Source organism: Filicampus tigris, chromosome 11, assembly GCF_054856515.1.
Source record: "Filicampus tigris isolate MCC_2025a chromosome 11, RoL_Ftig_1.0, whole genome shotgun sequence".
Taxonomy (NCBI): Eukaryota; Metazoa; Chordata; class Actinopteri; order Syngnathiformes; family Syngnathidae; genus Filicampus; species Filicampus tigris.
This window is the reverse complement of record NC_141227.1, coordinates 11,610,778-11,635,872: the sequence shown is the minus strand read 5'-3', so window position 1 is coordinate 11,635,872 and position 25,095 is coordinate 11,610,778. Positions and strand designations below refer to the sequence as shown.

Here is a 25,095-nt window from a genome sequence, read left to right as displayed (position 1 = left end):
TTTTATTCTTCTATTCTTTTTATTACATTCATTTCCTATAGCGCTTGTTCTGAGCAGGGTCACAGGTGAGCTAGCGCTTATCCCAGCGGACTTTGGGCGGGAAGCGGGTTGTACCTTGAACTGGTCGCCAATCAAAAAATAATGGCATTGTGGTGTGTTCATTTTTTTTTCTTTGTTATTTTTTTTTTGCGGTGATTAAACATCCAGTGGTACCCATAAACATTTGTGGTGACGCAACATAACAAACATAGCAGGTTTAAGCAACATGCTGTGACCATTGCAGTAGGGCAGGAATGGCCAACTTAAATGCTGGAGAGGGACCCTCAATCATTGCTACTGGGGGATCAAATAGGACCACACACTTCCGAATCATGTGTAATTATAAATATAGACAAAATATGTTTATATGTGCAAAATACTCTATACTCTTAAGCCTCTTAATATATTTCATTTTTCAGAATACATTTCTCAGTGCATGTATAAAGGATCCATTCTCTTAACCCAACAACAAAGGGTTTGAATTAAACAATAAGATATTCACATACTGTGATTTTTTTTTTCCATTGCAAAGGGTTCACTTCTCTTGCATAAAAATTACCATTCAAGGACAACATAAATCTGATGAACAGAAAATCAACATTAAGTGCAAGAAGTCATTTTGTGGATATTTCCACAAAAATCAACTCGCTCAAAATTGTACTATTATTGAGATTCTATGTTTGGAGTGCATATAATAGCAAAAAAAATATTAGGCCAACTCATGCAGTATTGGGCAGTATAAAACCCAGTGTAAGCACAACTTTCTTTCTTTCTTTCTTTCTTTCTTTCTTTCTTTCTTCCTTCCTTCCTTTCTTTCTTTCTTTCTTTCATTCATTCTTTCTTTCTTTCTTTCTTTCTTTCTTTCTTTCTTTCCTTCTTTCTTCCTTTCTTTCTTTCTTTCTTTCTTTCTTTCTTTCTTCCTTTCCTTCTTTCTTTCTCTCTTTCTTTCTTTCTTTCTTCTTTCTTTCTTTCTTTCTTTCTTTCTTTCTTTCTTTCTTTCTTTCTTTCTTTCTTTCTTTCTTTCTTTCCTTCTTTCTTTCTTTCTTTCTTTCTTTCTTTCTTTCTTTCTTTCTTTCTTTCTTTCTTTCTTTCTTTCTTTCTTTCTCGGCATCTGTACCTCGTACCTTTGTAATGGGTGAAGCGTGTTAGTGCATTTGCCACATGTGGAAAATTATGACAAGACTACACAATTTTAAGTGAAAGGATGGACGGGTGGATGAAATTGCATCCCCTCTATTGACGTATGAGACGTGGATGAAGCCCTCCCCCTCTGTGACGGCTCGCTGGGAATACGGAAGTGCGCTCGATGCTCTGCACTGCATCTCTTTTCTCTGCAGACGATCCAGTTTTAAGACGCACTCTGAAACGCCAAGGGCATTTTTATTCCTGCCAGACTGGTGTTTGTGTTGCCATTCATGTAAGTAGCCTCGTGTCTTCCTAGCACAAGGTCTCTCTCTAACCGGGCAGAGACACCTCGATTTATCTCGCTACCGCACTGTAGCTAGCCAGCGTTAGCTGTCCGAGTTCTACGTAATGTTATGATAGAGTCGAGGCACAGTAACCACGCTCAAATGTAACTTCGCAATTCTCGAAGTACTTGAAAATGCCTTCATTGTCAGCAGGTAGTGATCTGATTGTTAGACCGGGCTGTGTTCCATTTTCATCATGGTAACAACTTTGTTTTGTGTATGATACTCACAAGTTACACTTTGGTATGATGCATAAGATCGAGTCCATTTCCATTCTTTTGGCTTGGCAGTTGTCTGTGATTCCTACTTGTCTTGTTCCAAGTCTCAAAATAAAATACTAAGTCATAAAATATTGATTGCGAGATACTGCAGTAACAGACTATTGCATTGCTTTACACTTGTTGTGCAGTGGAGTAAATCATCGCACCTTAATTCCCTTTGAGCATTGCTTTTTTTTTTTTTTTTTGGGTCTCAATGGCATCATTTTTTGTAATTTTATTATTTTACTCTGACCTGATGTTTACTAGACCTGCATTTTCCAGTGGTCAGTCATGACCCAGAAATTCAAACCAAAAAAAAAAAAAAATCAAAATTACCTTTGAAAGAAATATGTTACCTCTTTAAACTAAAAGATCTGTAGTATAACTAGATGTGCAAATTACATTTCAGTTTCAGAGCACATTAAAGAACTGAGGAGTAAAGTAAAAATCAGTCCCTTAATTTGTCTTAAACTGTGAAGAAATAGCTTAATGTGACTGTAGGCGCCATAATTGAATTATGTCACTTGGTGTTTTGGTTGCTGTGGTAATGGGCTGATGCTTGGGTCACATGTCGTAAGTGGTGAATGCCGGGAAATTTAAATAGTGCATTTAATGCTGGAGTGTCTTCCAGGGAAGTTTCCAAATGGATAAATGAGAACGCAAACTGACTGAAAAAGCGTTGGCGTTTAAATTGGAATCACTGCAAAATAAGCGCAAAGAGTTTGTGAATAAAATTAAAGGAATGATACCAAAAATGAAAGAGCTTATGAGACAAAAGGAAAACTTGATTCAAATGAAAGAAAGCCTGGAAAAGTTGAATACATTATGTGAAAGCGCTAATATTGTTCATAATGAATTGTTGCCATTACTGCCACAAGATGAGGTGGACAAACAAATTGAATGGATGTCAAGTGTAATGAAATATAATGAAGCATTTCAAAAGGAAACAAGACGCTGGATAAAAATGATATTGAACTACCAACTGAAATAAATGAGACCAATTTTTTTGTGGAGCAAACGGAAATGAATCAACCTTTATCAAATGTTTGTGATGCAAATGAAGGTGACATAAAACCAAATGACAGTATTTCCAATTTTGGATCATCTGAGACACCTCAAAGCATGCATTCAACAACTTCATCTGCATGTTTAAAAGCTGAAGCTGAACTGGCTGCTTTAGCTACAAAACAAAGATTATTGGACGAGAAACATGCGCTGGAAGAAGAGGAGGAAAAGAAAAGAAAAATTACAACTGAATACTGAAATTGCTGAGAAAATGGCACAATTAAACATACTCAAAACACGAAGCACATCAAGTGGAGGAAGGACATCAAAACCTTGGATGGAATGAACTCATACCTGAAAAAGGAAAAATCTCAACAGCAACTCAACATGGATGCAGATGAATTCCATCCAGCAGAAGATACAAAACAAAAAACAGGTCAGCACACTATGATGAAAAAGATGACATCCTCATCCAACAAAGTTACTGAATGCTCTGGTTAGAATGAAGCCCACCAATACACAGCATATTCAACAACTTATCCCAAATTCAAATACAAATACGTACACCTCGGGTGGAAAATAATGACATTCTTGAAATTATGAGGAAGCAAAATGAAATAACAACTTTGCTTATACAACAGCAATGCATTACAGCCCTACCAAAGCGAGAGATTCCTGTATTTGATGGTGAGCCATTCAAGTACCGCACGTTCATGAATGCATTCGAGAATGGAGTAGAGAAACACGACAAACAACTCAGACCGTCTTTACTATTTGGAACAACATACTAAAGGACACGCCAAAGAACTTGTGAGAAGTTGTCAATACATGGACCCAGACTATGGATATTCAAAAGCCAAAGCACTACTAAAAGAACAGTTTGGTAATGAGCAAAAAATTGCATTTTACGACATGGACAAAGCCCTTTCATCGCCAGTAATAAAAGCGGAAGACGCGAAGGCACTACAATGGACCTTATGGACACCTTGCGGTATTAATTTATCGCACGTCGTAGCAGCTCTACTACTATAGCGTGTGTATATCCCAGCTGACTTTGGCAAGATGCGAGGTATCGTTTCTCGCCTAGGGAAATCAACCCAAACACATTTTTTTTCAAGAATATGTTCCCAGCAGGCCCACTAGTTGAAACATGGCATTCTGATTAATATTGCATTTGTGGAATATAGGTTAATCAACAAAATCCACCCCTTTTTAGCCATCTCAGGGGGCGGCCATTTTGTCCCTTTTGTCGACTGAAAATGACTTCACAACTGCTCAGGGTGCAGGTAACGACCAATCACTGCTCAGCTTCAGAAAACTGGTCAGCCGTGCTTCCTTTCATTCAGAGTTCACTTGCAAGTTCACCAAAACCCTCCATTTCAGCAGTTTTGTATGATAGGATTACACACAACATATGTTTAACCAGAGCGACAGGGTGAATCGACTAGCCTTGGGAGTACAATACTTGTGACAGGAAGTTTCTTGGCAGTGCAGCCATCCAACACTTTTTTGGCAGCAATGGATGAGGGAGTGAAATTGTTGTTAAATTTGAGTATCTAGGAGACAGAGTAATTCAGTGCCGTGCCAGCTGGAAATGATACGACGTTGAGTCAGGAGTTGACCGTCGGTAGCCACGGGGATGAGTAAGCAGCTGCTTCTCCTTCTGCTGCAGAAGGCGCCAGTGAGTGAAGATTGTGGCATTGAAGGGACACTGAAGTCCAGGCCGTAGAGTCGTCTACTGAAGTTAGTGCTTGCTGGAAGTTAAGTTGACAAACATGGTTTGTGTTGTAAAGATAGTGCTTTTTATAGTATAGATATTTTTTTTTTTGCATTGGACAGTTTAATTCCCCAAACATATTGGCGCTTGACCATACAGAATATATTCAACCTTTGATGTTCAGAACACCAAAAGCAAAATTTATTGTTATTAGCCTTTGGAATGCCCTTCAAAAATACTTTTGTGTTAATTGGTCTGTGTGTGGGAATTGCAGGACATTTGAGGCCTTGAGCCTTTACTTTGATACGATAAAACGTGTTGGAAAATATTTTTAGGAAACCAAATTACTGTATTTAGCAGTGCTAGAAGACAAGTCTGAAACGTGTTCATGCTTGAGTGGGTCAAGCCTAAACAAGGTGTGACTGATTCCTAACTTGGTGTTGTTTTGGCAATGTCCTCAACTATTTTTGTCTCTGTTTTTTAAAAAAAACAAACTATAACAACTATACTGACAAGGCATTTCACAGCTTGTATGGCTTTTCGGAGTGAATTACTTTCCAGTTTGGTAGACACGTCAAAGTTGGCTGTTCAGTTGAAAGATCACAATCATTTTCTTTGGGGCCTCTAACTCTAGTTTAATATTTATCCGTGATCTGTCTGCTTATTTGTGTCATGGTTGGCATTTTTCAGTCCTGGGATGAAAAAACGTTCTAAAGCTGGGCACAGAAGCTGCAACTATTTTTCGCTCATGCATTAAGAATTCCTTTCAGGTCAGCAATCTTTGTTTACGTGGTTCGGCTCTAATGTAATGTCTAAAGTTTTTCAGGATCAGTTCCTTCCAAATGATGTTTCTGCATATTTTTTCAGTGCACTTTATAATTCAAATCTTCAGTGTGACAGTCATTGCCAGCAGGATATTGACATTTGGCATGATGCTTCATTTCGGTGCTCTCCTGTGTGTCATATATAGAAATATCTACACAAGGGATCTTCAATTGCTTAATTGTCACTCATCTTCTGACAGTGATTAATTATTTGACAGCCCACTGCAAATGTAGCTGTCAAAGGTAACATTATATCTTAAAGGTCCAATACTTTTTTTCAAGTAAAATGTTCTTCTTGAGGTTAGCGTTGATTTTTTTTTTTTTTTTTTCCCCTTCTTTAATTCATGCATTTGTTTTTTGGCAATGTCAAGCTTATTCCTAAAGCGCAGTAGGCAGACATTGCTTATCTTTATGGTAGTAGTACAGTAGTCTATCACAGAAACTGATAACGTCACCAGTTGATTTTTAGGATTACCGGTATACAGGTATTTCCCAACAAAGCAAAGGGGTGATGAAATTTTGTGTGTTTTACCTTCACACTCTTTTTCTATGCAGAATGTTCCGCTTGCGGGCACTGTCCGTTGTGTGGGTTGGCGTGTCACACTTGTCCCGGCGCTACCACAGTGGTGCAGTGAGAGGGTCTGGTCGAAGGAGGGTGATGTTGGCAGCTCTGGTCGGGGTAACTGGTGTCTCTGCTAGTGCTGGACTGCTCTGGAAAAGGTGAGACTGAGTTGACCAAATGATGCTAATTAACATCAAGACTTATCAGACTAGATTTAAAAAAAATGGTAGGCAAATAGATAAATTGTCTCATTGTCATTCATCATGATAGGGGATTACTGTAATTTATTGGTTCATTCAGAGATGAAGATGCAGTACTTGAATAGAATAGAATGACATTATTATGATTGTATTAGTAGAAGTACAATGAAATTGAGGAATGCAGTCCGCAAGGTGCCAGCAATTCAAAGTATAAAACCAATAAATCAGACAATTGAAAAGAATAAAACTCCCAAAAACATAAGAGATAAATATAGTACGTTGAACTCAGGACTTACACACAATATTGAAATGCACCATGTATTTGTTGCAGCTTTTATACAGAACACCCCACATCATTATTTAGTGCCTTAATGGCATTCGCATAAAAGCTATTCCTGAGTCTGCATGTTCTTGCTTTGAGTGTCCTAAAGCGTCTGCCTGAGGGTAGACGCTCAAAAAGTGCATACGCTGGGTGGGAGGAATCCCTAAGGATTTGTTTGGCCCTCTTTAGACAGTGCTGGTGATAGAGATCATCCAGGGAAGGAAGGGACCAGCTGATGATGTTCTGGGCTATTGGTGACAATCCTTTGAAGTGCTTTCCTGTCTGCTCTTGTACTACTAGAGAACCACACACCAATTCGATATATGAGGATGCTCTGAACCGAGCACTGGTAGAAGGTGGGACACCAGCAGTATCTGTGCAACAAGATTTTTCCTGAGCAACTTCAGGAAATAGATGAGCCTTCTTGAGAATGGCTCAGGTCTTAGCGCTCCAGGTCAGATTGTCTTCAATCTGCACACCCAGAAACCGAAAGCTGGAAAGCCTCTCCACATATTCCCCACCGATGCTTAAAGGCTGCAGGTCTGATTTCATCCTCCTGAAGTTTGTCAACTTTGTTTTAATGGTGTTGAGGAGGAGTCTATTTTCCGCACACCACACAGACAGCCGTTCCACTTCTCTCCGGTAACGGGACTCATCCCCTCCTGGAATGAGCCCCACCACCGTCGTGTCATTGGCAGACTTTATAGTCATAATGTTGGGATGTGAAGAGGTTGAAAAGCAAGGGGCTTAGCACACAGCCCTGAGAAGTGCCAGTGCTGAGATGGATAACCGAAGAGATATGGGGTCCCACTCTCACCCTCTGCAGACGATCTGTTAAGAAGTCTCTGATTCAGTGGCAAATGGAATCAAATACTCCCAGCTCACTCAATTTGACCACCAGTCTTTCAGGCAGAATGGTGTTAAGCGCCGAACTAAAGTCCACAAACAGTAGCCGTGCAGAGCTCCCCCGCTGTTCCAGATGGGATAGGGCAGCGCGGAAGGCTGTGGTTATGGCATCCTCTGTGGACATATTGGCCCTGAAGGAAAACTGAAGAGAGTCTAAGCGGGAGGGGGTAATATGGAAGTAACGTGTGACCCGACCAGTTTTTCTAAGCATTTCGTAATGATTGTTACCAATTTCACTGGACGATAATCATTTAGACTGTTAATTATTTTCTGTACTCCCTGATCAAACTGATTTTGTCAATATTATTTAAGAATAACTCATTTGTGTTTGTCCCACATATGAACTGTAGGGATGGGCAATACCATTTCAAGTTGAATAGTTATCTTTTTGTACAGATGAATGCATAAAATAATTTCACTGTGTGAACAACACATTACAAATGGTGCGCGCTAGTAAGATTGTGCTCATAGGTGAATAACGCAACACCACAGTAGACTGCTGATTTTACTAGCCACGTTCATGATACTTGTGGCCGCCTCATGCGGCACCTTGCGCTACTGATTAGTCCCATGTCGGAGGTGTCACGGCGTTATGATTGCTCTCCATTGCTAAGAAAGCTGGTATTTGTTTAAGACAAAGTGGTGAAGAGGGTATTCAACTGCTAACACGAGATCCCAATGCTGATACAACAACTGTGTTGGCAAGCGCCAGCAATGCATGATGGATTATACCATGAGGTGTTTCAGACTGTTTCCAGGCTCTCACCCGAGCCACTGTTCTGTTTGTATCGCATTAAACCAAATTGTTATTCAGCCCACCCCAGACTGCCTCAGTTCACCATTATTATTCCGATTTGTCAATTGTAAAAGAAAAATAGTCCGGGGGGGTTGGCTGTGTTAAACAGCTTAGCGTTTCAAAGACACAGTAAAGCATTTTATTTGACCTCTATATTTAACACCAATGGATTCTCATCTACATAAACCATCATATACCTGACAAGTGCAAATGTATTTGCGCCATGCACGTAGATACTGTATTTAACCACCAGATGATGCATTGATTTCCCGCAAGTTTTCATCTGCTTCCAATCTTTCTGTTGTTCAAAACTAGAGCGTATGCTGATGCAGGGCCATCAGTCCGACATTCCCAGCCACAAACTGGAGGAGATGACTTTGTGAGGGCTTCAGACTCTGAGTCAGAGAAATCAGTGGAGGCCAGCAGTGGTGATGACGAGGCCAAGAATGAAAGTGGCGAAGGGAAGAAAAAGAAGCAACGCACCGGATTCCGCGACCGCAAGGTAATCAATAACCAGCCAATCCCACCAATCAGCCATTCTCCTTTTTGATTCCCAGAAAGAACAGTTCATCAAAAGGCTCTGCAGCAATCAATATTCAATATGCTATATCAGGGTGTTTTGACAGAATATTTTACAGAGGTAATCAGCTTGCATTTCTGTCATCATAAACAACAGGGCTGTTAATTAGGGAGCGTGTGACAACACAGAAGAAGATTAAGTGGTCTTCTGTTTATAGCTTGTTGGAGCATCACGGAACAGAATGGGGATTTATAGGTAAAATTATTAAATGTCTTCGATTCCTCTGAAATGGTTGGGGATCAAACTGTTTTTGAGTCACGACACCATTTTATTAATAAGCAGATTGCAATAAAAATATGGTCTTGTCCCACCACAGCGATTATTACGTGAAATTGCTTTGACACCTTGCACATGTTGTCAAATAAAACAACTATGAAAGATCAGTTTATCGTATCAAATTTTCACAGCATATTACCTTCTGGTTTGCCATTTTCAAACGTGCAAATCATTCTGTAAATAACAGAGTTGACTTGGATTTGACCCCACATGCGACATATTGGCTTGCAAAGCAAAAAAGAATGAGTCCTCTGGATGAACATATCTCACTTCAACCAGTGGGGGTGAGCAAGCCGTAGCCCAGAGCACGAGGATGAGGGCGATTACATTCCTACCAAGCCCTTTCTGTCATCTCTGTCCTTGAACGCCTCACTCAGACCGGTTGGTCCTTGCATCTTTCTTCCTCCTTCCTTGGATCTCCCCAATGTAATGTCTGGTAAATAGTGTGAACCAACACTGAATCATGTATTCATTGTTTTTACAACTGTATTTGTGCATGTCTCTTATTAAATCAGTGTGTAGTACAACCTGAGAAAGTCAGTCATTCAGTGTCACACAGAATAAATAAACTGCCTGTGTCCTTGAACAGCTGCTGCATTGTCAAAAGTGCTGCTCCAATTTGAAGCATTTTGTTATTTCAAAACAAACATTAATAGGGCTAATGACTGTTACACGCTAAATTATTGCGTTGTGTTATAGTTGAGATCTGTTTGTGTATTTTTGCAGCATGGTTGCATTTATTGTGCTTAAAGGGTAATTAGTGAGATCTTTTCAGTCATAATCATCAAATTGACGTTTTTTTAAAAACCTGGTTACCAAATCCAAAATGATTTTCATCACATTGTTTGTTCTATCCAATGAGAATCATTTACTATGTTTGGCAGGTGATGGAGTATGAGAATAGAATACGGGCCTACTCGACCCCAGACAAGATTTTCCGCTACTTTGCCACCTTGAAGATTATCGGTGAGCATGGAGATACTGAGGTCTACATGACGCCCCAGGACTTCATACGCTCCATCACACCAAATGAGAAGCAGCCAGAGAGTGAGTAACATTTCTGCCATCCTCACAGCTGAATTTTATCATAGAAATTAGCCCTTTTTATGACCTATTATGCATCATTTTCTGTTGCTCGCGCTCATTTCTACTCTCCCTGGGTTTAGCTCTGTAGATAGACAGTATGCATGCATGCATGTATTTGGTTTAATGGGCACAGTTCTTGTAAGCAGCTGAGTTCATCTTGTCCTGCTCCTCAAAAACACCCAACACGTGCTTGGCCATTATTGCCAAATAATGGAGGGCACACTATAAAAACAGTTGGGTTAAAAATAACACAATTTGGGGTCAAAAATGGTCGCATTGCATTTTACCGATCTAGGACCACATATAAAAGTGACTCATGCCGGATTTGAAAAAAATCAGAATTGAGCCGTTCAGATTGTCAAAAAACTACAATTTGGGTCGCATTTAACTGCAGCCTGAACATAGCCTCACAGCGGGTTATGGTTCTGAATAATTTATTAATTTGGGGCAGACAGCTATGACTGGAGGGAAAGGCTCCTGGTTGGGTAAGGTAGGGTAGGGTAGGAGAGATACAGCTGCAGTGTCCAGGCAGGCGGGCAATAGGATCCAAAACAAGACTGCAAGGAATTGAGGGCAGGAGGCAGGCTGGTAACAAAAATGCAGAAAGGGCAGATTAGGCTGTCAGAACTCAAACTAGAATGTGGTTGGATGCAATGACCTCTGTATGTCCAATTTTCGTGCCGAGCACAAGGGTAGCACAAATCTGACTGTGCACACGGGTGGAGTTTTCTTTCTGCACAGGTAGAATTGGGCGTGACGGGGCATTTGCACTTTTGTGCGCTGTTTTCGGTTGCCAGTAGTCATTTCGGCCAATCCTTGCGGCATCCATCAGATGCATCGAAATCGAGCTCCGAGCTCAGTACGCCCGACACCTTGCTTGACATTGTGGAAACAGAAATAGACTTGCCGGGTCCGTGCATGTCACTGGCAGGTAAACTGTAAGATCTTCCCTTGCGGATGATGTAGTCGGACGCGCACGTGACGTAGGCAATCGGAGACCACCTTGCACCGCTGATTGTGCGTCTGTGTGTGACGCCGCACAATACTGACGGGGGATTATAGTCCGTTCAATGAATTGATTTCTACGATGACTCAGAGGAATTGTCCCACGCTGGTGTCCTATTTATGAATGAAATCTGATGACTTCCTTAATGTTGATGATCTGCCAGCGTGATGGAGTCCAAGACTTTCTTAAGAACAGAGTGCTTCCAATTGGTTGGATGAGGTAGAGCTGCTTGCTGGCTACTCAGAGGCCTGTGTCACATATCTGCACTCAGGGGAAGGGGGAAGACATCGCACACCTGACAATATTCTTATATCGCTGCCAAAGTAGTTAATTTCCCGCCAATCATAACCTCCAAACATTGTATGCTACAAATTACTCCCACACATGTGGGCCATTGATTGCAAATGAGATTTACTATAAATACACACAAGAAAGCATCTTTTGTGACAAATGAATTCAAAGTGGCAGAATTTATTCCACATCAATAAAAATCGAATACAATACAATTCTGATTCCCAAGAAAAAAACACAAGTCTAATCTTCAAATATCTGAAATGTGATCTTAGGTTCACTGAGAAATCAATAAAATCCTTCTATTTAAAAGCGCATTTACTCATTTATTTTGAGCTCTATTAAAGTGGAACGGAAAGATTACAGAACATTTGTGGGTAACATCCGAGAGGAATGTATAGCATGTTATTTACATCACTTGTATTCAAATTTCATGTTTATCTTTTAAAGCTAACGTTACGTTTCCCTGTGGTGGAACCATAAGCCTGGTCATTATTTACCAATCCAAACGATATGATGGCAAGCAAATGGTAATGGTCTCCTTGGTGGAAAACGTGGTTTGACATTGTACTGATATGTATTTAGAACCGTATTCAGAGATGAGTGTTGATGACGAATGATCACGTCTTTAATCTGACTGCTGATTATTCTTTTAAATAATGTGCAAAGTGGAAATGGCTTGTTGATGAGCATTATTTTTCACTTGCACATGTCAGTGATCTCCAGAGTTAAAATAATGTGATTGCAGTTTGCTGTATGTCATGCTGTAGAGCATCAAGTTTTGTAACTAGGGTGTCTTTTCTCACATGACACTGTATTTGTTTTTGTTTTTCAGATCTTGGGCTCGATCAGTTTGTTGTGAAACGCTACGACGGAAAGGTAAGATTTGGATGTCTTTGTGATAAAGCGTAGGGATGGGCCGATAAGGGCCTTATTTCAAGATATCTCATATTCACAAAGGCTGTCATTACCAGTCAGTGAAAAATGAAAATGAAAAATTCAACAACATTCAAGTCCACGCTTGTTTTTTTTCATCTTTTTAAGTCAACCTAAGTTTTTCTTCACAGAAATGCCTGAAATGCATTGCACTATTCTTTACTGAAAAAGAAAGTTCTGTAGTTTGTGCAACACTCAGCATATGTATTATTCTCATTGTTCAGCCTCTTTTGTCCCATTTTGCAGGCCATGTGTTGCATTTATTTGCGAGCCAAATTTCTGTCCACATGGATTTGTCTGATTATGCATTTAGCTTTTGTTGTCTCTGAGAGTTCCCCTCCAGTGTGTCCAGAGCTCCCAACCGAGTCTCTGCCTGCCTCCCCTTTTTTTCCTGCCCAAGCCACATTAAGCGTAGATGAAACAGCCTTGTCCTTGTGTGTGTCCTTAAGCGTTGTAGCTCGAGGGTGAAGGGAAATTTTCAGCTGGGATTTGGAAACTTTGATAAATTCTTCAGTCATTGGCAGAGGAGTAAAATGTTGAGCTAAAAATAGTAGCTCTATCTCATTTACCATTTGATATAAAATAAAATAAGAAACAACGACAAGGTTTGCAACTGAGGCACTATTTTGCCACCCTTCAGTGGAAGACGTTCAAATTATGTGCACCGCAATACGTCCCTCTCTGGTTATTATTGCTTCTTTGCCCCAGGTTCAGCCTACATTTAAGGCAAACACAACACACCCAGTGTGACTGTGACTGAACAACTAATGTGTATGCTGACTCACCGTGTGTTTTATTTTCCTGCCCTAAGAAGAGAGGTATTTCTAAAAGTATTAACAGGATTTCATTTCTTTGCTTAACACACTCTGTCATTGTGTCCATCATTGTGTTTTCTCCACCCACCGTGTTGATGTGGGTGGACGTTTCGCCACCACAATTTAACGTTGTGTAACCCGCCGTTGCCATTTTTTATCTATTGTTGATTCTATCATGCCGTTGTCTACTGTCTCACTCTCATAACAAGTAATCCCTCCATTTTCTCTCCTCCCCTCCTTGTGAATAACTATCTTCCTTAAAACCCCTTCTTTCAAAATCTCCACCTTGTCTGTCTTGACCCCCCCATCCCTCAATAATTCCATCCGCTGCCCCCCTTACTCCACTGAAAACCTCCCCGCCCCTTCTTCCTTGCTTCTTCTATCGCCCTTGCCCCAACCCTGCTTCTGCCCCTCCCCCTCTTCAGGACTTCTGGCAGGTATGGGGCGTGTGCTCAGCGGCATGTGTGCACCTGAATGAATCGCTGCACATTGTAGTCAATACTTAACCCTCTTGGTTCTTTTAGTCCACGTGTGTGTCTCCTTTTTGTTTATACTCTTTTTATTATTCACTCTTTCCAACTTATGTGAACAGCCTATATACTCAGTGTTGTTTGTGCAGGGGAACAGCCACCGTAATTATTTTTATTTAATATTTCCATATCTCAGCTTCAGCAAGGGTGAATCCACAAACCTAATTTCTGTACAGGACAAGACGGTGTATACTCATTCTAAAAAGGTAATTTGCTGATATCCCTTTTGTGCATTAACCTTCATGTACTATATTACCAAATGTAGGTAAATGATCTGTATAAACTCTATTTGGCCTGGAGCAGTTCAGTCAAGTTAACGCCTCTTTTAATAATGAGGAGGCTGTCAGTCACTGACGGTGACACACAAGCCATTGCTGCTGTCGTTATTTCAGCATTATACTAACTGAAACTCTTTGAGGTGGCCAATATATAAAAGATCTCCCCAGTGCTCTTTGCGTAAACCTGGTGCTTGCAGCTGTCTGCTATACCAACCGTACTAAATTATTCAAACTTAAACTTTCCACTTTATTTCTCTTCGAATTACTAAACACTTCTGCAGCAGAATGGAGGAGCAATCAGAGGTGACCCTCACAAGAAACCATGTAGATTACTTTAAAGATAGACGCTCTAATCAACTGAAAATATTAAAAATTTGACACCCATTTAAGAACTCATAACATTGCTGTTCCCCTGCACTCAATCTCCCTCTCTTGTTCTTTGTAAATAATTTCCTCCCTCATCTCCTTTCATTTCTTTTTTTTTCAAAGAGTTATGAGCACAAGCTTTCTCCGTGCTTTGGTTTGGCATCCATGCCCATTTCCTCAGCATGCCCTGTTACCAGTGTCTTCCTCAGAAAGTAGCTGGTGGTGGCGCCCTCTTTCTGCGCATGGTGGCAGCACAGGGGCTTGAGGACCCAGGAAATGGCTCGGTTAGCTAGCACGGCGGCTGTGTTGATGTGCTTGGTAGCCTTCACCAATTCATCTTTTGGATTGTTCAGATGTCACTACTGCATGATGCCTGAAGAGCATGGTTTAAAGTCACTGAAGGCAGGAATTATATGTTTAAAAAACGGTTCAAACTGTTCCCTATATGCTGTGGCCTTCCGAATGAAGCCACATTGTCTGTCAGTTGACAACTGTTACTGCGATTGTGTGAGCGTGTGTATGCGTGCGTGTGACTGTGTTTGATTTCAGTTTCTTCTTATCACCCAATCTGTTATCTTGTTCATCGCTCTGATTTCACAGGAAGTTCCAGCAGGTCTCCGGTTGGACTTATTTGGACTTTTCACTGTTTTCATCTGCCTGTCTGTCGATCAATATCACATAAAAACAGTTGCATACTAATTTTCTCTTCATTGCCAAATGCTCTCCTGATCTACAAGAGGTTTTGGGTCACATGGTCATCTGAGGTCTTGCCTTCCTTTTGTGAGGCGGATGCCATGTCTCAGCAACCAAAATGTGTTGGTTGAGCATTCTGCATCAGAATCAAATCTTCAGCTGTGTTCACAGAATAATCATGAGCTATTAACAGCACATCTGTTCTGTCAGTTCTCTGAGGACCAGGCACAGACAGTATCGTAATACAGTATGTTCTCTATACCCAGGCATCCACTCACATGCTATCTGTGTTAATTTTGTTTCAAATATCATTGCAGACAAGCATTTGTCTGGGATAAGTGTGAAGGTCAGACAGACATTCTATTTGTACGTGTTTGAAGCCATCCATGTGTTAGCTATTTAATCATGTGATTTTAGTGGTTTCTTGAGCGCTTGGATGGAGGTTTTTGCAAAAGTAGTAAGTACTAAAAGTAACTACATGTAAGTCCTAAGGAAAAAGAAAAATGTCATTTTAATTTAAAATACTGGGTGTGTGAGCGCTCTCACCTCCCGTTAATTTCGGAACACGGCCAATGTTGTAAACAAAGCAGCTCATGCTTCAACTGTTTCCATCTGGACTGCCTGAACCGCTGGATGCACCGTGTCCCCAGTCAATTAGTAGTCTTAGGGCATCCGATTGAATTTCGAAACGCACCCCGTGTTGACTGCAGCAAATGAGTTTGGATTGGAAGAAACTTCCGCTTCTAACTACAGAAACGTTTTCTTTTTAGTTTAAAATGGTTTACCTTAACTTGAAACCTGCGTCGCATTGTGGCCAACGGTAGAATCCTGCATGGTAGGTTCTTGCGCCTTTTGGTGCTGTAAATAGTAAATCCTGTCGCCATCAGCAAACCTTTGACTGTTCATGCAAGTACAAAGAAAAGTTGAACCACTGTTTAATAAATCTTAATAAAACACAGTCAAACTACTCATCCATAGAAGATGAATATGTGTTTTCAGCACAGTATTGGTCCTATTTGTGTTAGTCAGTAGCCAATACAGTAAGCCTTTTTCTACATATTGTTTACTTTGCGTTCTACTTATTAAAACTAGTTCATGTATATTAGACGAGTGAGCAGCTAGACGCTTCCCTGCATGTGCAGTAAGGGCCCTTTCTTTTTTGTTGTTTAGCGTTACACATTACTGGCACCCTTTTGCATTGGCATCGTAAAGAAAACACAGCCAAAGGGGAACAACCCCCCCCCCCAAAGAATCACGAATATTGACTTTCTAGATTCTACCACTTTTGGGGCATTCAACTTTGCAAGTTTGGCTGTATTGATATGTTTTGATGATCTGACACCTTTAATATGTTTAGCATTTCAATATATTTAACCATTGCTTATGGGATTTTCTTCTCTGCATAATTAAAAAACAAACACAAATGGCAGAAATACTCATCTATCCTTTCACTGTCATCAGTCTATTTTGTAAGCTTATGTATTCAAATGTTTAAGCCGACTTTAGAACACACACACTGAACAACCATATCGTCGCTGTCCTGTGAAAAGCACGTATGTCCATTTAAAAAAAACAAAAAAAAAAAACAATAGAATTTTTTTTTTTTAATGCCTCACCCGTCCTAACTGTGATCAGCAAAGAAGCAGTGGTTTTTTTTTTTATATATTTATTTATTTATTTATTTATTTTTAGCAAAGAAGCAGTGTGCGCTCAACCCAGCATAAATCTACGTAGCTCTGCTCACTTCCACCTTTCCTCATTCTCATATAAATCAGCCACGGAGAGGTTAACCCTTTTGATATGTTGAAGTGGTCATTAGTAAGGATGTTCACATACATTTTGGTGCCAATTGATCACCGTTTTTGGACGTTATAAGAAATGAAAGTACAATGATTTCCAATGGAGAATTTGTAATCGGTCCCTCCAGTGACTCCGACCGAACAAGGATAGAACGGTAGGGGGCGCGGCCTTTCTCCTCATTAACAAGAGACGTTATTCATGGAGTCACTTATTTCATAATTTCTCCCAAATGTATTGATAAAATAGAAAATGACAACTCTTTTCATTTTCCTGATCAAAAAATATATAAATTGAACTTGTTAGTGAAGGCATGGCCATCCCTGCCCAACCATCCCTTTAATGGGGTTTCCGCCTTGCGGACATCCCATTAACGTGGAAATGTTTTAAGAAATGACCAAATTGGTGCGTGATTTTCACAGGACAGCGACGATACGTTCATATAATTTGGTTGTGCATGAGTGTGCTTAGAAAGCATTTGTGTAGCCTCATGCAATTATTATTAGCCTTGACCAAAGTCTCGACCTCCTCTGGGAGTTGTATGGTTATATTTAACAGTGATTCATTTGACAGCATCGTCAGCAGCTCTGTCGCAAGTGTATTTGTGCCTTGACTCGTCAGTTGCTCTCATGCTTTTCCTGCAGCCATACGTTTAGCTTGATGCATCGAGATTGGTATAAACACGAGCTGGCTTAGCGCAGATATTTAATGAGGAAGCGTGCTCGGATTTGCTTTGACAGCTGTGATGTTGACGCCAATCAGTGGGCAGGCGCTGTCAAATGAAGCGTTAATTAACTTGAGTACTAGTAATGAGGATTACAGTCATTTGAGATAACGCTACAATTACAGCTAAATACAGACTCGTTTCTAGTAAATTGGGATTTCTTTTTAATTTGATAATATTGGACAAGGATCTCTTTTATCACTGTTTTTTTTTTTTTTACACGAAATGTTTTGTTTGTGTGAGTGTGTGTGTGCATTTGTGTATAAAACGGTATAAATCTACATGTATGTCTTTTATCGTTCAAGACCCTGCTTAAGACAGCAGAGGCCATGCTGTTCTCTAACAGTTCTTTCTCATCCTTCCTCTTCCTCTGAAATGGACCTCTTACAGACGGAGGTAACTACAGCAGGGCTTAGTGTGCAAAACCCCTGACCTCCCCCTCCCAAAGGCATGCGCCGTCTATATGTCCACTCTTATTTGCTGGAGAGCTCCACTAATGGGAAAGCGTCTATTTAGCCTTTTTCTTCGCAGAGTGTGCAAGTGTGCATGTGATTAGTTCACACTCTCATGCAAGGCTGTAATTATACACATGCTAACGGGAAAAACATTAATTACCTCTCTGCGTGCGTGCGTGCGCGCGTGTGTGTGTGTCCACGCGCGTTAATGTGGGTTGCGGAACTGAAATCCCTTTGTTTGTAATAATACCTTTTGGTTTGTGTTCCAGATGTTTTATCAATAATGCGTATGTTTGTGCTGCGGTCTTGTGATGTTTCCTCTCTTGTTGTGTCAGTTTCACACTGTGAGTACGGCCTCTGGTCTATGATGTTTGTACACCCACTAACTATTTGTCACCACCAACCAACCAACCTCACCTCACCTGCCTGTATAGCCTCGTGTGTATGCAGCACTTGCATGACTTATATGCAATGCACACTGGTTCTCTTGTATTTTGTACGTTTTTGGTTTTTTTTTAGTCTTTGAGGGTAGCCTGCTACGGGTGTAAATCTAGTAAACACGCTAGTAGGGCCTATTCTAATAGAATACACTCTTTTAATGAATATGTTTCTCTTTGTTTACCTGGGGTGACGTGAGCAGAAGATCGCCCAAGAGAGAGAAAAGTTTGCAGATGAAGACAGCATATTTTATGCTTTGGGAGAATGTGGCCTCATCTCCTTCTCTGACTACATCTTCCTCACCACTGTCCTGTCCAGTAAGTGCGGATTTGTTCTTTTGACCCAACATTACTCAAACACTACGCACACTTTTCAATTTCAATTTTGTTTTATATTAGACTCATCTGAATTTTATTTTATGCAATTTTCTTCTTGTATATGGGTTTGAATTAGACGTTGTGGATTTAAAACAACCAAACAACTGGCATGGAAATGCCCCTGCTAGCTTAATTCTACCACCTAATGGAAAAAGCCATTGGCAAGCTAACAATTAGCAATGATGGTGGTGGTGGTATAACAAACGGTGGAGCAACCTATATAGACAGACGATACAACAATAGTCACAGGCATGTATTCTTCATCTTCTACGAAAACAACCAATGTTATTGCACTTCACTCAGCCAGTGAGAGTAGTGAGTCGTCTTTGCTTCTTCGTTTGTGTCTCTAGGGTCGAATGTTGCTACCCAAGGTGGGCACACTAGAAGGAGCAGCACAGTTAATTAAATCGAAGCATTAAAATCATGATACATTAACTAATTGATTCTTTATATTCCATTTCATTATGTGATTATTTTTTTAATCCAATATTTTTATGTATTTTCCTTCTTAAAAACACATTCAATTTTTTTAAGGTGTCCGGAACAGATTAATAGTACTTTTATTCTCTTTAATGAGGAATTTGATTTGGGATATGCGTGTTTACTGTACTGACTAATAATGTGTGTCTGTGATAACAAAAGATACAATGTGAAACCTATCGCTCATATACTGTAATGCAGGCCCAAGGCATGCAGTTGACAGTATTCATTAATTTTTTTAAATGATTACACCTGGATGATGGTCGGCTCAAGAGACGAGAGTCCGTCTGATAAAGAATCACTGTGGCTGATTGAAGATGCAGCAGTTGATGGTTAATGCGATCTGAGTCAGTATTGAACGTTTTAGCCATCTTCTGGGTCACTCAAGTGTGATGTCATTTCCATATTACTTTATTGATTTCAGAATGCATTTCCTTTTGTGTGTGTGTGTGTGTGTGTGTGTGTGTGTCTCCAGCCCCCCAGAGGAACTTTGAGATCGCTTTTAAGATGTTTGATCTCAACGGTGATGGAGAGGTAGACCTGGAGGAGTTTGAGCAGGTTTGTCTGGGATCTGTAACATTAATTGTAAAAGCTTGTCACACGCTAACACACAAAAGACAAGAGAACTCTGAGGGCACAGATCCCCTCGCAGGCTTACACGTTTGTCTTCGGTAAAAAGTCTTGAGGTAATTTAAGCTATTAATAGCTAGAAGGAAATAAGGTTTCATTCAGAAGTTTTACTAAATTCCAGTCAACAAAATATTATGGAATTCTAAATTAATATTTAAAAAATGGCAACCTGTTCTGATGAATTTGGCAGCAATGTCAAATTTGAATGTGTTCATTTGCATTTTCCTTATTGAAGGGGAAGTCAGCCCAAACATATTTTTTTCAAGAATATGTTCTATGCAAGCCTACAAGTTGAAACAAGGCATTCTGATAAATATTGCGTTTATGGAATAAGAGTTAATCCACCCGTTTTTAGCCACCAATCACGGCTGACCTTTTTTCTGAAGCTGAGCCGTGATTGGTCGTTACCTGAGCCCCGAGCAGTTGTGATGTCACTTTCAGTCGACAGAAGTGACAAAATGGCCGCTCCCCGAGATGGCTAAAAATGGGTGGATTTCGCTGCTTAACTCCTATTCCACAAACGCGATATTAATTAGAATGCCGTGTTTCAACTAGTGGGCTGCTGGGAACATATTCTTGAAAAAAAGATGTTTGGGTTGATTTCGCTTTAAAGAAAACCTTATCAAAAAAATTGCAGCAATTTGAAGCAGACTTTGGTGAAACTTACTGACGTTTCAAAGAAAGTTTTTTAATGAACCTTGAAAAAATACCTACATATTGTTAAATTTACATAACACTATCATATATATGTACAAAGGTGGTCCGTCGCTGACGCCCGTTTTGCTGACGATTGATGGCCACCTTTTTAAAAGCGACAAACTGACGAATGACACAAGTGGGTTTTCATCCGTCAGCGCAACCATGTCCTAAACTGACGGACTGACGATTATAATTCAGTTCGTCGCGAAAAATGACGGACTGACGAATGCGGGTACCCTGGCCGCCGGCAAATGACGGACCAGCAAAATTCAATAAAATGCCCACCTCTGTATATGTTGGACTGAAAGCAGTGTCAATGTTACAGTTTCCATTTGTCATTACCCATTCACGACTCCCATCTAGGTCCAGAGCATTATTCGCTCTCAAACGAGCATGGGCATGAGGCACCGCGATCGCTCCACCACGGGCAACACTCTAAAGACCGCCGGCTGCAGCTCGGCGCTCACCACCTATTTCTTCGGAGAAGACCTGAAGGGAAAACTCACCATCGGCAGCTTCCTGGAGTTTCAGAGGAAGCTGCAGCATGATGTGCTGAAACTAGAGGTAACACCATGACGCCGCCGCGGCCGTTCATGGGGGAAAAACACGGCAAGACGATTCAAAGATTGTTAGCCATACAGCCAAAAGCAGACTTGATCATACCAAGTTGCATTTGGTGCAACGCGACAGATAAGGTGTTTATGTCGCGTAATCGGACATCCAATTCCTATGGTGACTCTGTTTAGTCTTGGTGTGGACGATCAGCCCCTCTGGTGTTGCTGTCCGGCGTATCGTTCGCATAGTAACAAGCTGCCCCTTGTGTTCCGAATTAGCATTTTGAGAGGTCGGCACAATCGGAGGCAAAGAAGGAAGGCTGCCGTGTGGCTTTCAAGCTGCCGCAGATATAAATCGCCAGGATTGACCTGACACAGCCAAGGTCCGCTCCTGCAAAACGCACAGCGGCGTTTCGAACCGTTGCCCGGTTCAACTTGAAGTCTGACAGCAGAATTGACCGTTTGCCATCATTACGCGCCGGCCTGTTCGTTTGTTTGTTCTCGCGCATCACACTCGGTTGTCATCAGTCTCCCTTCTCTTGCGCTTCCCCCTCCAGTTTGAGCGCAATGATCCGACGGACGGACGGATCTCGGAGAGACAGTTTGGCGGTATGCTGCTGGCCTACAGCGGCGTTCAGTCTCGGAAACTCAAACAGATGCAGAAGGGATTGAAGAAGATGTTTAAGGATGCACAGGTAGGGCTGTGTGTGTGTACGTGATACGTCCGTTGAAATTTTAAGTGATTGGCCCTTGCTGGGCTTTTCCCTAATTGCCCTTGACAAGCATGTGTGACAGCCTGTGGGCCTGGGGGCGGATTTTTGAGTGTGTATAGGAGATCACATTGGGGAGCTAATATCATCAGCCATCTGCTTCTTCATCTTCATCGTCTTATGACCAGAACATCAGTGCTTAGCGCAGGCACAACTCTTTTGACACCTTTTTGCCTTCTGTTTTTTCCTGCCTCCCCTCCAATTGTCTTACTTTTCTTTATTCTATTCCACCACTGACTATCAGAATGACTTGAGAGACTTTTAACTTGACCTCTGCGAGCCATTCTCACGCCGACGTGGATCTTGGAAGTTTAAAGTGCATGAATGGGCTTGGCTGAGAGAAGAGGCACACGATATAGAATGTTCTAAATGTTTAAGGCAAACGGCATGTTCACATTCACTCCCCATTTAGCAGCACGTTCCACGTGCTGTGGTTTCACGCTGGTTGCACTTCACTGCAATGAGCCGTGTAAGTCAGGATATGGAGGGCGGCGCTTAAGGATTTGATATCCTCTCTGGTGTTGCAATAAAATCACCTCACCGTCACCTCCTCCCTCAAGATAGCGTACATCACGTGAATAGTTTCCACGCTACTGCGCCTCGCATAATAAGCTGAGCCGGGTAATGAAAGTGTGATCGGTAAATGCAACGAGGAGCTTGACCTAATCTACGTCTTTAAAAAAAAACAAAACAATTGTTTTAAAGGGTTTATTTTGCTTTGCAAATGAGCAGTTCAGAAGTGTGACAGTCATGTTGTATTATGCATGTGGGCCTGTTCCGGGGACGCGCCACAGCACACTGTTCATCCATGCATGCCCAAACGCCTCTGCCCATTTGTGTCACACCGCTCAACTGCATCATGCTCGCAGCTTTCGGCAATATTTGGACGACCTTTGCGTTATTTTGCCGTGACCCGGTCATGGCTGCTTACATGTTGTATCGGTTTGCCATGACTTTACGTTGATTTCCGCCGTGTTTTTCTCCCAGGGCATCACATTTGAGGAGGTGGAGAATTTCTTCACCTTCCTGAAGAATGTCAACGACGTGGACACGGCGCTGAGTTTCTATCACATGGCCGGAGCATCCATTGATAAAGGTAAAGCCGCTTTCCCTCTGACCTCGGCCGCTAGTAACTTGAGCTGCTTTCATTTCCTTTGTCTTGGAGAGCTTATAAATCATCCAGAACAACGTCATTTGTTTATAAAATCTGCTTTTACAAAAACAATAATGCTCTGTATGCAGCTAAAACACAATCGTAAGTCTTTGAAGAGTGGTTATTGGGACATTTAACTGAAAATGCGCTGGGGGGGGTTGGCAGCCTTTTGGCGGTTTGTTTACATGTAAACTGTGATTTGGGAGAAATGATCACACCAACATGGTAGCAGTTCTATTTATTGGCTGTGATTCACTTTAACAAAAGTTACTAATAGAAAACTAGTAGCAATTTTGGATGGATGGGAAAAAAACATAGAAATGATAATACATTACTATTTAAATGATTATAAGGTGGGCGCATTTTAAATAATGAATGCCACCAAAGCCATCTGTGTTGATGTACTTATGCATGTTGAAGAAACAGAAAATCATTTTTTCTCTATCGACGTAATGCATCATGTGTTATATTGCTTTTCTAGTCACCATCAGTTATGCACTACTTTTCAAGATTCATTATGGGATATATTGAGTGCACTGTCATAGGGAATAACCTATACTCAATACACATTGGAACAGTCCTACAAAAAGGGGAACTTGCTATTTGGAGCACAGTAGCACCGTATAGTGGATAGGGGGTGATTCCTAACACAGCCATTGTCTCTCTTGGAGGTGGGCCTTGAATAAAAGGCTTTGAATAGAATTGTTTTGATACATTTTCTGGTAAACCTTTCCTTCCCATTCTGACCCCTCCATCGTCCCCCGCTCTTCCATTTTATGCACTTTTGAGGTGTGCCCATCAATATCGTCGATGAGATGAAGTAGATTTTCAACATTTTATCGTCTGCCTGGGGCTTTTTTTCCCCCCCACCTCCTTGGTTTCTGTCTCATATCCCCCCCCCCCCTTCATCCTCCCAGTCAGAGTGGTTCTCAGTTGTACACGCTGATGCTGCCAGCCTTTCTCATTTCCATATCTATCGGACTGTTTTAACTGTGAGTGGCACTCCAGTGCTACTGGTCCAAAGGCAAAGGCTCGCAGTGTCTTGCCAATTACGTGCCCACCGCACACTGTTACCCTTCTCCACTAATGAGTTTCTTGGTCCTTCTTCCAGTTACCATGAAACAGGTGGCCCGCACCGTAGCCAAGGTGGAATTGTCAGATCACGTGTGCGATGTGGTCTTCGCCCTGTTCGACTGCGACGGTAAGTGACTCTTGTGTAAGCAGTCATCTTGTTATTTTTCTTTTCCCTCTTAAGTGCCTCCCCCCCCCCCCCCCCCCACACTCCTCCTCAGGGAACGGCGAGCTCAGTAATAAGGAGTTCATCGCCATTATGAAGCAGCGGCTCATGCGTGGGCTGGAAAAACCCAAAGACATGGGCTTCACTCGGTTGGTGCGTGCCATGTGGAAGTGTGCTCAGGACACCGCCTGGGACTTTGCCATGCCAAAGACATAATGGAGACCAAAGGTGACGCGCGAGTGGGAGTAACAACGGCATTTGAGACATTTTTGTATCACAGTTTCAAGGACTGCAGCCATGAGGGGCGTCATCAAGCATGCAGTGTGCCTATAAGGGTTGCCATCAATGCATCACACACATTTGTATAATGGGAAATATACAAGTATATATTTATTGTTGGCATATTCAGTGTAACATTAGAGAGCATGTGACCTTTTGGTGAAAATGTTGAGTCTTATTTGACTGATCTGCAAAATTAAGTCTGTTAAGTCTCTGTAGTTGGTTCCAATATTTGTTTTTACCATTTAAATCTTTTATTTTGGGGTTCTTGAATGATGCCACGCTAAAATGTATTCTTTGTGTGTATTCTTTCGAATAATATATTGCTCACTGAAACACTTTATATGATGAATGTTATGCAAATTAAAGATTTGTATTTGAGAAATTTGATTTTTTGCTGAATATAGATCTTTAGAAGCAAATTTGTATCGACTTCATGTTTCTTGCTAAATTACCAAAATTTGACATTGTTCCTAAGGAAACCATAACTATGTTGTGGCCCACCACAAAAATTGTTGGAGACTCCTGCCTTAATGTGGCAATTT

General features: G+C 41.2%; 1 protein-coding gene across 2 annotated transcripts; it reads left to right on the top strand.

The window, feature by feature from the left end:
* Positions 1-1,261: 1,261 nt before the first annotated feature.
* micu1 (mitochondrial calcium uptake 1) lies at positions 1,262-24,940 on the top strand. 2 transcript variants are annotated; one of them, XM_086044692.1, is made up of 13 exons: positions 1,262-1,456; positions 5,870-6,034; positions 8,416-8,602; positions 9,841-10,003; positions 12,175-12,218; positions 13,516-13,527; positions 18,574-18,688; positions 19,704-19,786; positions 20,921-21,121; positions 21,669-21,806; positions 22,869-22,977; positions 24,146-24,235; positions 24,327-24,940. In XM_086044692.1, the coding sequence occupies exons 2-13, from the start codon at positions 5,871-5,873 to the stop codon at positions 24,485-24,487; spliced, it is 1,467 nt and encodes a 488-aa protein (XP_085900818.1). In that variant the 5' UTR covers positions 1,262-1,456; position 5,870; the 3' UTR covers positions 24,488-24,940. The 2 variants fall into 2 exon arrangements, with proteins under 2 accessions (XP_085900818.1, XP_085900819.1); XM_086044693.1 differs by lacking the exon at positions 13,516-13,527.
* The last annotated feature ends 155 nt before the right edge of the window (positions 24,941-25,095 follow it).

Coding starts and splice junctions, on each gene's coding strand:
- micu1 (XM_086044692.1), top strand. CDS start 5,871: ATGTTCCGCTTGCGGGCACTGTCCGTTGTGTGGGTTGGCGTGTCACAC. Junction 8,603..9,840: donor CCGGATTCCGCGACCGCAAG/GTAATCAATAAC, acceptor TATGTTTGGCAG/GTGATGGAGTATGAGAATAG. Junction 21,807..22,868: donor AGATGTTTAAGGATGCACAG/GTAGGGCTGTGT, acceptor TTTTTCTCCCAG/GGCATCACATTTGAGGAGGT.